We start from the raw sequence: 14088 nt of genomic DNA on the forward strand, positions 1-14088 counted from the left end.
GAGACAGGGTCTCTTACTAACTGTAGAAATCAATAAACCTGGACTTGTTCTGTAGAAAGTCTTTTATAACAAACCCAATAACCTTACTAGATTCAAAGCCCTGAAAAATTTCTACTTCAGCTTTGTTCAGTCCATCAATGCTATCCTAAACAAAGAGCTTAGTCACTTTAACTAAGTTGTCAGAATGACAGAATAATTCTATTAGTAACATTTCCTTAACATTCCTCCACAGGATCCATTTTGTCTATTGATCTAGACACATGCCGTCTTCTCTTTATCTGAATTGGCACTTAGTGGTCTCTTTTCCTTTTGGCTTTGTTAATTTTCTCTACTATTTAACTGCTTAACACTTTTTCTTACTCCCTCACTTAAAAAAAAAAAAAAAAGATTTATTTATTTATTTTATGTGTTTGAGTGCTCTATTTGCATGGACACCTGAATGTCAAAAGAGGGTGCCAGTGTGGCTGCTTGTGAGCCTTCCTGTGGTTGCTGGGAATTGAACTCAGGACCTCTGGCAGAGGTGACAGTGCTCTTAACTGATGAGCCATCTCTCCAGACCCCCTCACTTCTACTTACTCTTAATCTTTGTGCTCTGCGGTGTAGTTTCTTAGGATGGATTTCTGATCTGTGACATCAGTCCTCAGAGTCCTTCCTCTTCCCATTCTTTTTGTTGTTGTTTTGGTTTGGTTTTTTGTTTTTGTTTTGTTTTGTCGTTGTTGTTTGTTTGTTTGAGACAGAGTTTCTCTGTGTTGCAGCCATGGATGTCCGGGACTCTCTTTGTAGACCAGGCTGGCCTAGAACTCAGAGAGCTCCACTTGCCTCTGCCTCCCTGAGGCTGGGATTACAGGAGTGCACCACTTGTAATCCATGCACCTCCTTTCCTTCTTACATGCTTTCTTTTTATTTTGAGACAAATCTTGGTATCTGTAGCCCAAAGCTGGCTCTGAAGCCTTAAGCCTTTGCCTTAGCATCTAGGACGGCAGGCACATTACCATCCCTACTTCTGCGCTCAGCTTGCAATATCAGCACTGAGAGCTACAACCATCCTTCAAGGCAGCACTTAAGCTGAAAATCATGCATTTTATGTTTTATTATTAAGGATTTCAAGATACTTTCTAATTTCCTTCATGATGTCCTTCTTGCTACCCGTTAACTATTTAGAAATGTGTTGCTTCAGTGGTGGGGAAGATGGCGGACCAGAGCCTCCGCCTGGAGTACGTGCAGATCCTGCCAGTCAGCAGTGCCTGTGCATTGCCTGTGTCCTCAGCACCACAGCCGTGGTAAGTAGCTGTGTTGCCACATCCTCCTTTCCTAGCAATTGGAATTGATCACACCTTTTCAGTTACACTTCAGTCTCTTTTGTTTAACATGACTCTTCTGGATCGTTACTGTCAAATGCTAGAAGAAGGCTCTTTCTGTGGTCGACGGCAGACTTTGTTTTTATGTTCCTTTTCTGTGGCTCTTTTCAGTGACTCTTTTTGGTTTGTTTGTGAGCTTAGGCTTTTTTTTTTTTAGGCCTTTACAATAATGTGGAACCAAAGGAACCCGTATGTCCACATGAACTTCTTTGGTCTTCTAAACTTCCAGGCCTCCTTTCTGCCCTGCGTGCTCATGGGGTTTTCCTTGTTGTCAGGAAATCCAATTATTGTGGACCTTTTGGGTATTGTAGTTGGGCAATATTTTTTTCAAGAAATATATTTTTTCTTGAAAGATATATTTCCCAATCAGCATGGTGGAATAAGAATTCTGAAAACACCATCTATTTTGAGGACAATTTTTGATAAGCCAGATGAGGATCCCAACTACAACCCACTACCTGAAGAGTGGCCAGGAGCCTTTGCTTGCTTGGGGTAAGGGCCAGCACCTTGGAGGGTAAAGCAGCTATGCCGATTATAAGAGCCACCAGAGAAAAACTCAGTGAAATGCCCACTGGGATTCCTCTAACCCTGTTGCAAAAGTGTGAGCACTTCCGACAGCTTGACAGACTTTAACTCCAGAAGCACTTTACAGGGTTGTACATGTCCAGCAGTTTGCCAGGGGTTCCTCGCTATGCTGGTACTGAAAGGATAAGCTCTTGGAGCCAAAAGCAGGAGAAACATCCTGCTGCCACTAACAGGTACTGAATTCAATTCCCAGCAACCACATGGTGGCTCACAACCATCTAAAATGAGACCTGGTGCCCTCTTCTGGCGTGCAGATGTACATGAGGCAGAATTCTGTATAAATAATAAATAAATCTTTAAAAAGAAAAGAAGTAGCCAAGGGGGGCTGGAGAGATGGCCCAGAGTAAGAGCTCTGTCTGCTCTTCCAGAGGTCCCTGAGTTCAATTCCCAGCAACCACATGGTGGCTCACAACCATCTATACCCTCTACTGCCCTCTTCTGGCAAGCAGATGTACACACACATAGAGCATTCAAAATAAATAAAAATCTTAAAAAAAAAAAAAAAAAGTAGCCAAGGCTGATCTTTAATTCACCACAGCATTCCTACCCAAGTCTCTTATGTCCCAGCCACCACACTTGGATTTTAAATGCTCTTTTTGTCTTGTTTTTTTTCCAACTTCCAAATTCATGGTAATATACCTAGGAAGTTTATTCCTTGACTAAAAGCTATAGAAGACTTGAAAGTTGTGACTTTCATTTGAAAATAAGCTACTGCTAATTTATTTGTTTTCCCTTAGCAGGCAATCAAAATGACTTCTTTAAAAGAAAAGTCAAATTTATGTTTCAGAAAGCTTGGTGTGGTTGGTAGGACCACTTGGTTGGTAGAGGTGCTCGCTGGACAAGCCTGGCAACCTGACTTTGATACCCAGGACCCAGCTAAAGAAGAATGAATAGGAAGGAGCAATTCAACAAATGTGTTCCTTGACTCTACACATGTGTCATGGCAGAGGTACCCACATGCAACATACACAGAGAAACACACAAATAATAAGTTATTGGATGAGAAACTAAGTTTTTCTTGTTGTTGTTGGTTTTTGTTTTTTTATTTTTTGAGTCAGGGTTTCTCTGTGTATACTTGGCTACCCTGGACTCTTTTGTAGACCAGGCTGGCCTTGAACTCACAGATGTCTTCCTGCCTCTGCCTCCACAAGTGCTGGGATTAGCGGTGTGCACTACCATGCCAAACCGAGAAACCGAGTTTTAATTGCCTCATAAATGAAAAACAGAAAGCTAGATACAAGTAGCTATGGCGCCACTTTTCACGTTATCTTGCTTTCTGAAGAGAACAGCACAGAGCACACACATGAAAACACTTAGTCTGTAACCTGCAGCTGTGTGTAGGCTGAAACATATCTGTGGCAGCTGCAATCTTGACTGAGGCAAAGCTGTGTTGGTCTTTACTCTGGCTGTTTTCTGCTCTGCCCAAGTGAAAGCTATCTGTGTGCTGACTTCCAGCCAGGTCCAGCCATATGCTGTAGGTATACCAAAGCCGCAACAAAAACATGAATATAACATGACAATGGTCTTGAAGTCTCAGTAGTATTCTGTTCTTTTTCACCCCACCAAGCAAAAAAGCTAGTATTATCGGTTAAAATGATGTACATGTAACTTAAGTCAAATCTTATACCTAGTTTGCAATCTTCATCTACAGAATACTTTCTCACAGAAAGCATTTACATATTGCTTCTATTCATGAGGAGCCAAACTAAGAACAGTCATATAAGGCATAGTGTTTGTCTGTGCGTGGCTACACATTATGCAGATGGAAAAAATTTGTCAACTTTGAAAAATTAGTTACCGTGTTCTTCCTGTCAGCAAGCTTCTTCTTGGGTTTCCCCTGCAGATGGAGAAAGGACAACGGGGTTAGAGAACACCACCCACCCCATCACTCCAAAGTTTACACACACAAGGAATGCATTTACAAAATACATTATTAGAGACCTGACATCTAATAAAGGCAGGTTGGGCATTTCTGGGAGAAGCAGAACATTCTCAGAGAAAAGTAGACTACTGTGAAGTAGGAGGATTGATTTAAAAACAGGGAACAGGTGAAGAAACTGCAGAGAAAACTGTGAAGAGTGACTTAACATTTGTCCACCTACTTACAAAGTAAATTATAATTAATCCCCATGACAATTCGAAGAAGGCAGTTATTACCCCCACTGTCCAGTGTGTGTGTGTGTGTGTGTGTGTGTGTGTGTGTGTGTGTGTGTGTGTGAGCGCATGTGTGTGTAGATAAATGGGAGATGTTATTTCTATATTCTGCCCATGGTCAGGGCTTGAAAGGCTTACACTGGATTCCAGGGCTTACATCAGACTACAGAGCTTTCTACTTTCATTGAACTATTCCAGAATAGGAAACCAAGTTCCATTCTCATGGGGTTCCAAAAGACTAGTCATAAAAAATAGACTTTCCACAACTAAGGATAAAAAGAAACCCATTTAAAAAAAAAAGATGTTCCCAAGCTAAATGCAAACCATATCTGTTCAGTAGGCTTTTGCTTTTCCTTTAAAAACATTTCCTCCTCATTCAATTTCCGTAAAACACTTTGGGGGTGGGGAGGGTTCCACAAACTGACTTGTACTCCTTCCTATGTTTAGGTCAGCATGCTTTTATCATCACTGTAAGGTTCATGTATCCACAAGATCCTGGAAACCTCCAGCACTCACCATGAAGCCACCACTGTTGGCCTTTCATTAGTATGCATACTGCCTAGCCAACCCTCATTCCAGTAACTTGTTCAATCAAGTGTTTTGTCATTTCAAAACTGTCATGTTAATGGAGAAGACACACAGTATGTAAATTGTGATACTTTTTAAAAGGCAAAGCAGTATAGATAATATTTACAGAAAAAAAAAATAAGTGAAAGAATTAAATCTTCACCAGGTTGGTTTTTTTTTTTTTTTTTTTTTTTTTCTTTTCCTATACCGTCCAATGCCTGCTAGTGTCCTGATATGAGTGTGTTAGAAAACTCAGGATAACTAACTTTTAGCCTAGACAATGATCATCTCCAGGGATGGACAATCATGGCTTTTAAGTACAATCACAGATGCAGCTTTTAATAGGTACCTCCACTTCCCACCAGAGATGGAGATGAGGTATAAATATTACTTACAAGATTCCCTGTGTTATTAATTTGCAGCCTGAGGTAAAACTATTGCCATGCAATAGGACACTAGGTAAGACACAGTTTGCCAAAGCTGGACCGAGTAGATGGAAAGAGTTGAAGAAGGGATGGCAGGTGCACAACACAGCCTACAGAATGAGTGGGGACGTAGCTTGAAACTGACAATAAAATTGAATGTATGAGGGAAACATCAATTCAGACTGAGAGAAGAAACGGAGTGGATGATTTTAGGGTTTGGAATGAACACAATCTCATTTCTTTCAAAGCATATCTTTCTATCACTTGGTGGGTCCTGGACACCAACAAACATGAACACAGCAAAGCAGCCACTCAAAGGGCCAACAAGGCCAAGTACCAGTAAGTAAACAGGAGCTTTTACTCCAGTTCAAGAATGCAAGGCTGACTGAAGGACGAAAGACTTTGCTAGAGCTAGTTAGGGATGGGTGGAAGTCATCAGAAGCAGAGGGCCGTTTGTAAGAATAAGAAGATATGAAAAAGCAAGAAAATGTGTCCTGATGGGGCCACGGTTAATATGGAAATGCAGAGATGAGGCTTTGAGAGGTTACTTAAGAGTAGATGATAAAGGCATTCCTTTGCTAAATGAAATTCTAGGAAGTTTATAAACAAGATTTGTTAGCTGGAACCTGCAGAAATAATAGAGATATATACTAACTTGGATGATAAATTTTCATTATATGTAGCATTTTATCCATATAAACTTAGGAAAATGTACAATAATGGATTTTGTTGTTGTTGTTTTAAAGACAAGGTCTTACTATGTAACCCCATCTATTCTGGAAAGCAAGATGACCTCAAACTCACGGAGATTTGCCTGCCTCTACCTCCAGAGTGCTAAGTTTAAAGGGATGCACCACCACACCCAGCATATCATAACTTCATTTTCTGAAGAACCTATACGTTCTTCCTGTCACAACTACAATAAATGCTGCAGATACCACTCACTAGTTAAAACTGTGGTGGCTGGCAAGGCTGCTGCTGTGTCTTACTAATGAATAAGACATATGTTTATTTTGTTTTGTGAGATATGGTCTTACACTGTAGCACTGGCTTCAAAATCCTGATCTCAGCCTCCCGAGTGCTAAGATTACAGGTTTGTATGACAGCATGCTCACTCCATATACTATACTATAAATACTACACAAATATAATGTATATCACATCTCTCACTCCAAACAAAATGTCTCATAATTATGGCTAGGCTGGTAGTTTCCAGCTGGTTTGCTAGGCATTCTTTCCCTCTAATGAAAAACCCAAGTATGACAAGATCCAGTGTCAAGCAGAGAGTCCACGTCAATTCCAAAACAAAACAACAGATCTGGAAAGAAAACCTGTGCAAATGCCTATTTTAAGTAACTAGTGAATTACTTCTAAATATGACTGAACAATCAAAACTCACCAAGCATCTAGATACTTGACAGTAAAAAAAAAAAAAAAAAAAAAAAAAAAATGGAACTAGGTGGAAGGAATGAACATGGAGAAATTATATAATGCAAAAAGCTGAAAAGCTCTTCAAGAAAACAGATTTGAAAAGACACATGCCATAAAACATGAAAGCTAGTCAAAATTAAAAATAGTAGGTTGAAATGAAAGCTGTCCTTTCCCCAATAGGAAAATAAATGTAGTAACTCCTGCCTGTGATCATGGTGAATGACAACTAGAGCTAGAAACTACTTTAGAGTTTAGAAGACAAGGCAGCAGGCAGGCAGGGTGGGTCACATCTTAACCCCCGCACACCGGAAGCTGAGGCAGGCTCTTAGGAGTGTAAGTGCAGCACTGGCTGCACTAAGCTCCAGTCCAACCTGTGCTCTACCCTGAGCCCGTCTCAGAGAACCCACAACAAGAAATCTCCAAGGATGTACAGATAAGAAGTGAGACGAAAAGAATAAAAAAGAAAGGAAGGAAATTGAGAATACAGCCACATGTATTAAGAAAGATTCCACAGAAAGTCCTGAGAAGAAGGGGAGTACTGAGAGGTTTAAATGACTGGGCTGTGTGGCGTAAAGCTAGAGCAGAGAAAACTGAAGAAGCAGGACACATCTTGCTGAAGGGTCTGCCCTGCACAGATAAAGAAACCTCGGGAAAGTTCTCCATCTACACTCCAGTTTCTATGCAAAGATCTGGAGCTGTCTTCCAAGCAAAGCCAAGGATCATCAAAAGTTCTCTGTGTGGTTACTCAACACTATTCACCACAAATATATACAGATGCAAAGTACTAATTTAATTTCTTATAATAACCAAGAAACTGCAAGAAATTGCTGAAATCTGGGTATCTATTTTAAGACTCTCTCAGAAAACAAGACATATCCTTAAAGTAAAATGAGTTTCTTCAAACCACCAAGGTCTGTCATTAAAATAACCAATTACTGAACTGTTCTGCAATATGGCTATACTAAAGGGCTACCAGCGTCCACTGAGGCAAGTGGCCCCTGGTGGCTGTGCCATCTGGATTCCAGCTTCTGCTAACACTGTTTCCCAATTCTCCTTAGCAGCTGCCACCTAAGCTTATGACTTTTCTTTGCCATTTATGGACCCTCCACATTTTCTGATCTGATAACTCTTTTGTTCTTTAAAACCAGATGATTACAACATTGAAACCTGTGCCCAGAGCATTCATCACTCTCCGCTTCCTCACTGCAGATCATTGCACTCCTGCTTCCATGGCACCCCTGACAGGACGGACTGGCCTCCCCAACTATGAGCCTAAGCGAACCCTTTCTACCTCAAAAAAAGGGGAGAGGAGGGAAAGAAAGGGGGGAAGAGGAGGGAGAAGGGGAGGGGGAAGGGAAGGAAAAGGGGAAAGGGAAAGAAAAGGGAAAGGGAAGAAGGGAGGAATGAAGGAAGGAAGGGAATTTTGAAAAGAAAAAACAGTATGCAAAAAGGTGCTGAGTAAGGTTCTTCTTTAAAAAGAAAAAGAAGAAGAAAACGTAGAGCATCTGGTAAGACTGCTCAGAAGATTTTTATGACTTAATTTTTGGCTTTTACAAATATTACAAAATGTTGAGAGCTGCTAACACATGCTGGAAAAAGAGCTTTATAGTGGGATTTCTAAAAGGCCCCTCCTCTCACAGGCCCTGCATGAAGAGTTAGATGAAGCCAGTACCCTTCTTTTACATATGTTTTCTCTTACGCTTGCCATCAAGTTCTAAATATTTAAGTTGAGCAAATTCCTACCTGTCTTGGAATAGGCGTGTTGCCAGCATATAGTTCATGGAGGTTTTGTGTTCAAGGTAGGACCTGAAGGACAAAGAAAAAGACAAAATTATTTAAGTTTACTTCAAGAGAAAAAAAAAGTAGAAATAAAGCCACAAACTAAGCACAATATGGGCAGAATGCTTATACACTGCTTCTAAAGTGACAACTGAACAGATGGATCTTCGAATTAAAATGATAAATAATTACAGCAAGAGTTAAGTAGAAGATAACAAAATGAATAAAGAAGAGGTAACATAGAAAACAGAAAGACAGAATTTTCTTTTAAATTGGTAAGAGGTGATAGACTACATTCACAATGTCTTAATGAAAGGTAAAACAAAAACAAAACAAAACCAAGAAATCATATGCAGAGATGAGACAACAGAAACTGAAGAGAACTGCGAAAGGAGAGAAATGGGAGACTTTCACCCAACTGTCTCCCAAAGTGCGAGCATCCAGTGCTTCCATGCGGTTTACTTTGGGGGTCAAACTTTCAAAAGCTACAGCGCCTGTGTTATTAATTCATTCATATGTTCTCCACGCAGCTGCTGAATGCGGATTCTGCAAGATCAGTCAGACAGCTCTCTTAGCAGCTTTCTCATCCCACATCTCCCATGGATTCTCTGCTCGAAATGGAAACTTTCCAAGGACAATGGCTGCTAAGAGCACCCTGCTGCACAAAGCCTTCCTTGATAGGAGCACTCTGAGTTGACAGGTTTCCTTGTCTGACCTGCTCTGCTCTTCCCAAAAGACATGTCACATGCTGTCTCCATGAACACCTTCTTCCAGAAAAGCTGCCTGATGCAATTCATTCCCAGGTACACACCCAGGAGACACATTCAAGAACGTCAACAGCATAGCTGTCCTTGACAGTTACAGACCAGAAAGACGTCCAATGTCCATCAACAGGAGACTGTGAACTTAACGGCAGTTTCAGCACACAGTTTAAAGGGGAAAAGGGTATTAAAAAGGAATGAGCTGCAGCTACATCTATCTTGGTAATGCAACGCTTAGGGAAAAGAGCAAGATTACATGGAGCACACATCTTCTGTCTGGAAAATGTTCAAAAGCAGTGAAACAAACAATTCTGCTTCTACACACGAAAGGACAACTGCTACAGGCCTGCTCTCCTAGCACAAAGAGCCACCAGGGTGTACAGCTATAGAAACAACTGTTTTCAGACATTAAACAAATGGTGGTGCAGGGGGTGATGCCTTTTAGCGAGAAATAACAGAATCAAGTCTTACAATTTCTCTGCCTTTCTTCCTACAGGCGATTTCTAGAGCTTGCAGGGGGATTCAAATTCTCTAAGATGAAAAGACTCTATCAAAGCTATAAAAAGTATCTAGAATTTTGAGAAAAATGTACTGAACAGGAACAGGTTATGCATGAGGAAAAAAAAAAAGTAAAATAATGATGGGAGGTCCCTTGAGTTTTGGGTTGCATACTAATCTGGTCAGGCAAAGGGTAAAAGTTCTCTGGGCTAAGCAAAAAAGCAACAATAAAGAACAAGCAAGACTAAATGTAATTCAAACATTTCCACAGTTAACAGGGGACTGCCAATTGAGTGCCAGCTGCCAGCACACAGGGATCTTCTTGAAAGCTGGGTCACTTCACAGATAACGAAAATGTGTCTTTAGAGGTAGACATATGCTGGGTTTATAATAAAGGAACCCTTACTTTGTCTTATAAATGTACAGAAGGCAGGCTGAAAAAGACAATGCCAAACAGAAAACTATAACAGGGTTTAAATCGAAACACTGGAGATACAGCATGTACAGTGTACAGTATGCAACCAAAATTTATTGTACATATGAAGTGTATCCAAAAACCATTGGTTCTCAAACTGTGGGTCATGAACCCTTTCACAGGAGACGCATATCAGATATTCTGCATATCAGATATATGCATTATAATTCATAGCAGTAGCAAAAACAATGAAAATAATTTCATGGTTAGGGTGAACACAATATGAGGAACTATCTTAAAGGGTGACAGAATTCAGAAGATTGAGAGCTGCTGCCATAATAAAAAAAAAAAAAAAATGCCAGTCAATGTACTCAGAAACGAAAGGTATGAGTAAAAAAGAAAAAAATACTATCTTGTTGATTTTCTCAAAAGAACCAGCTCTTGGTTTCATTGATTCTTTCAATACTTTTATTTGTTTCTAATTTATTGATTTCAGCCCTGAGTATGAGTATTTCCAGTTGTCTACTTCTTCTGTGTATGTCTGCTTCTTTTTTCTAGGGCTTTCAGGTGAGACTAAGTTACTTGTATGAGATGTTTCAAATTTCTTCTTAAAGGTACCTAGTGCTATGAATTTTCCTCTTAGCACTGCTTTCATTGTGTCCCATAAGTATATTGTGCCTTTATTTTCACTGAATTCTAGGAAGTCTTTAATTTCTTTATTTATCCCCAGACCCAGCTGTCATTGAGTAGTAGCAAGTTGTTCAGTTTCCATGTGTGTGTAGGCATTTTGCTGCTTCTGTTGTTGTTGTGGTCCAGCTTTAGTCCATGGTGGTCAGATAGGAGACAAGGGATTATTTCAATCTTCTTGTATCTGTTGAAGCTTGCTTTGTGAGCAACTATATGGTCTATTTTGAGCAGGTTTCATAAGGTGCTGAGAAGGTAAATTCTTTTGTGTTTGGGTGAAAGGTTCTGAAGATGTCTGCTAGGTCCATTTGATTCATGACCTCTGTCAGAGACATTGTTTCTTTGTTTAATTTCTGTTTAGTTGACCTGTCCTTTGTTGAGTGTGGGTTGTTGAAGTCTCCTACTATTAATGTGTGGGGAACTATGTGTGGTTTAAGTTTTATCAATGTTTCTTTTACAAATGTGGGTGCCCTTGTATTTGGGGCATAGAAGTTCAGAATTGTGACGTCTTCTTGGTGGAATTTCCCTTTGATGAGTATGAAATGACCTTCCCTATCTCTTTTGATTAATTTTGGTTGAAAATCAATTTTATTAGATATTAGAATGGCTACTCCTGCTGGCTTCTTGAGTCCATTTGACTGGAAAACCGTCTGCCAACCCTTTACTCTCAGGTAATGTCTATCTTTGTGACTTGGGTGTGTTTCTTGTATGCAACAGATTGTTGGGTCTTGTTTATGTATCCATTCTGTTAGTCTGTGTCTTTTTATTGGAGAGTTGAATCTATTGATGTTAAGGGAGATTAATGACCAGTGGCTGGTAGATCCTTTGATTTTGATGTTGGCTGTGGTCATAAGGTTGTATGCTTGGTTGTTTTTAGTTTTGCTGTAGTGAGGTTATTTATTTCCTGTGTTTTCCAGAATATGTAAAGAACTTAAGAAGTTAAACAGCAAAAAATCAAGTAATTCAATTGAAAAATGGGGTACAGAGCTAAACGGAACATTGAAAAGCAGAGAAACACTTAAAGAAATGCTCAACATCCTTAGTCATCAGGGAGATGCAAATCAAAACAACCCTGAGATTTCACCTTACACCCATCAGAATGGCTAAGACCAAAAACCCAAGTGACAACACAAGCTGGAGAGGATGTGGAGAAAAGGAAACCCTCTTCCACTGCTGGTAGGAATGTAAACTTGTACAACCACTTTGGAAATCAATCTCGCACTTCCTCAGACAATTAGGAATAGTGCTACCTCAAGATCCAGCGATACCACTACTAGTCATATATACAAAAGATACACAACAAGTACACAACAAGGACATTTGCTCAGCCATGTTTGTAGCAGGTTTATTTTTAACAGCCAGAAGCTGGAATCAAACCAGATGCCCTTAGTTGAGGAATAGATATAGAAATTGTGGTACATTTACACAATGAAATACTACTCAGCAACTAAAAACAAGGAAATCATGAAATTTGCAGGCAAATGGTGGGATCTAGAAAAGAGCACCCTGAGTGAGGTATCTCAGAAGCAGAAAGACACACATGGTATATACTCACTCATAAGTGGATATTAGACATATAACATAGGATAAACATACTAAAATCTGTACACCTAAAGAAGCTAATCAAGGAGGAGGACTGTGGGTAAGATGTTCAATCCTCATTCAGAAAGGCAAAGAGAATGGACATCAGAAGAGGTGGAAAACGGGGAACAGGACAGGAGCCTATCACAAAGGGCCTCTGAAAGACTCTACCCAGCAGGTATCAAAGCAGATGCTGAGACTCATAGCTAAACTTTAAGCAGAGTGCAGGGAATCTTATGGAAGAAGGGAGAGATAGAAAGACCTGGAGGGGACAGGAGCTCCACAAGGAGAGCAACAGAACCAAAAAAACCTGGGCACAGGGGTCTTTTGTGAGACTAATACTCCAACCATAGACAATGCATGGAGATGACCTAGAACCCCTGCACAGATATAGCCAATGGCAGCTCAGTGTCCAAGTGGGTTCCCTAGTAATGGGAACAGGGACTGTCTCTGACTTGAACTTAGAGGCTGGCTCTTTGATCACCTCTACCTCAGGGGGGAGTAGCCTTACCATGCCACAGAGGAAGACAATGCAGCCACTCCTGATGAGACCTGATAGACTAGGGTCAAGTGGAAGGGGAGGAGGACCTCCCCTATCATTGGACTGGGTGAGGGGCGTAGGAGAAGAAGAGGGAGGGGAGGGTGGGATCAGGAGGGGATGGGAGAGAGGGCTACAGCTGCGATACAAAGGGAATAAACTAATTAATAAGAATAAAATAAAATAAACCATAGATATTTACTAAAATTATTACAATGCATGCATAAGGGTCTAAAGGAAATGAAAAAAGGAAACAAGGCAAAAATACAAATAGAAATTCTACATATAAAAAAGTCAATACTGGAAATAAAATGTTCACTAGAATTAATAGACGTTAATTAATAGAAGCTGCAGAGAAAATAAAAATGACCTTAAAGTGAGAAATAAGTGGCCAATAGTTGGAAAGGCCATTAGGAACAGTCTTGAGGCTGTGGAGATGGCTCAGTTGGTAAAGCGCCTCTCATGTAAACATGAAGACCTGGGTGTGGATTCCCCAGAAACCACGCAAAAAGGCTTGTGTGATGGTGCCCATCTATAATGTCAGTGCTGAGTGTGGGGAAGCCTGGCCAAACTGAAGAGCTCCATCAAAAGGAGAACTTGACTCAAATACAAACAGAGAGATGGCTCAGCAGGTTAAGACACCTGCTACCACGCTTGATGGACCTGAGGTCCATCCCTAGGAAACACATGGTAGAAGGAGAGAACCAGTTCCTTCAAGTCATCCTTTCACATCCACACTAGCCTTGGCAAATACACAACCACAGCCCTTCCGCAGATTATACTGATAAAACAGGGTGGAGCGCCATTAAGAAAGACACTTGGCATTGGCCTCTGGCCTCTGCATGCTGGTATACACATGCAGAAAAACACCCACATGCACCGTTACACAAACCTAAACCCATACCCTCAGAAGTAAGCTAAAGGAGGGAACAGCAATGTGTTCAAATGAATAAGCAGAAGCTGAGTGTGGTGGAGCACGCCTTTAATCCCAGCACTGGGGAAGCAGAGTTCAAAGCCGGCATGATCTGCAGAGATCCAGGACAGCTAGAGCTACACAGAGAAAACTGTCTTGAAAAACAAAACAAAAGAAAAAAATAAGCATGCCAGGAGATGGCAGAAAGACACTGCACAGTTCTCCAAAGAATAAAAGCAAGGCAGTGGAATTTTTTTTTTTTTAAGTGCTGTGAAAGAGTGTCAATCTAGAATTCTACAACTTGTCAAGAAAATCTTCCACATGTTGAAACAAAAATTTCTGGTAGAGTACCAGAAGTGGACAAGTTTTTTTTTTTTTTTTTTTTTTTTTTTTTTTTCT

At 40.4% G+C, this 14088-nt stretch overlaps 1 protein-coding gene and 1 pseudogene across 9 annotated transcripts in view; one reads left to right on the forward strand and one right to left on the reverse strand.

Annotated features, from left to right (window-relative positions):
* Ttll5 (tubulin tyrosine ligase like 5) overlaps positions 1-14088 on the reverse strand; it is a 247553-nt gene that overhangs the window by 154166 nt on the left and 79299 nt on the right. For all 9 annotated transcript variants that reach the window (XM_055592889.1, XM_055592892.1, XM_055592890.1 and 6 more), the window contains exons 18-19: positions 8264-8326; positions 3742-3780 (exon numbers count right to left, since the gene is read on the reverse strand). In XM_055592889.1, the coding sequence (XP_055448864.1) occupies positions 3742-3780; positions 8264-8326 (102 nt within the window). The remainder of the gene's footprint in view (positions 1-3741; positions 3781-8263; positions 8327-14088) is intronic.
* On the forward strand, positions 1189-1876 carry LOC129665944 (derlin-2-like; annotated as a pseudogene).

Source organism: Psammomys obesus, unplaced genomic scaffold (genome assembly GCF_907164565.1).
Source record: "Psammomys obesus unplaced genomic scaffold, mPsaObe1.curated_primary_1811, whole genome shotgun sequence".
Classification (NCBI taxonomy): domain Eukaryota; kingdom Metazoa; phylum Chordata; class Mammalia; order Rodentia; family Muridae; genus Psammomys; species Psammomys obesus.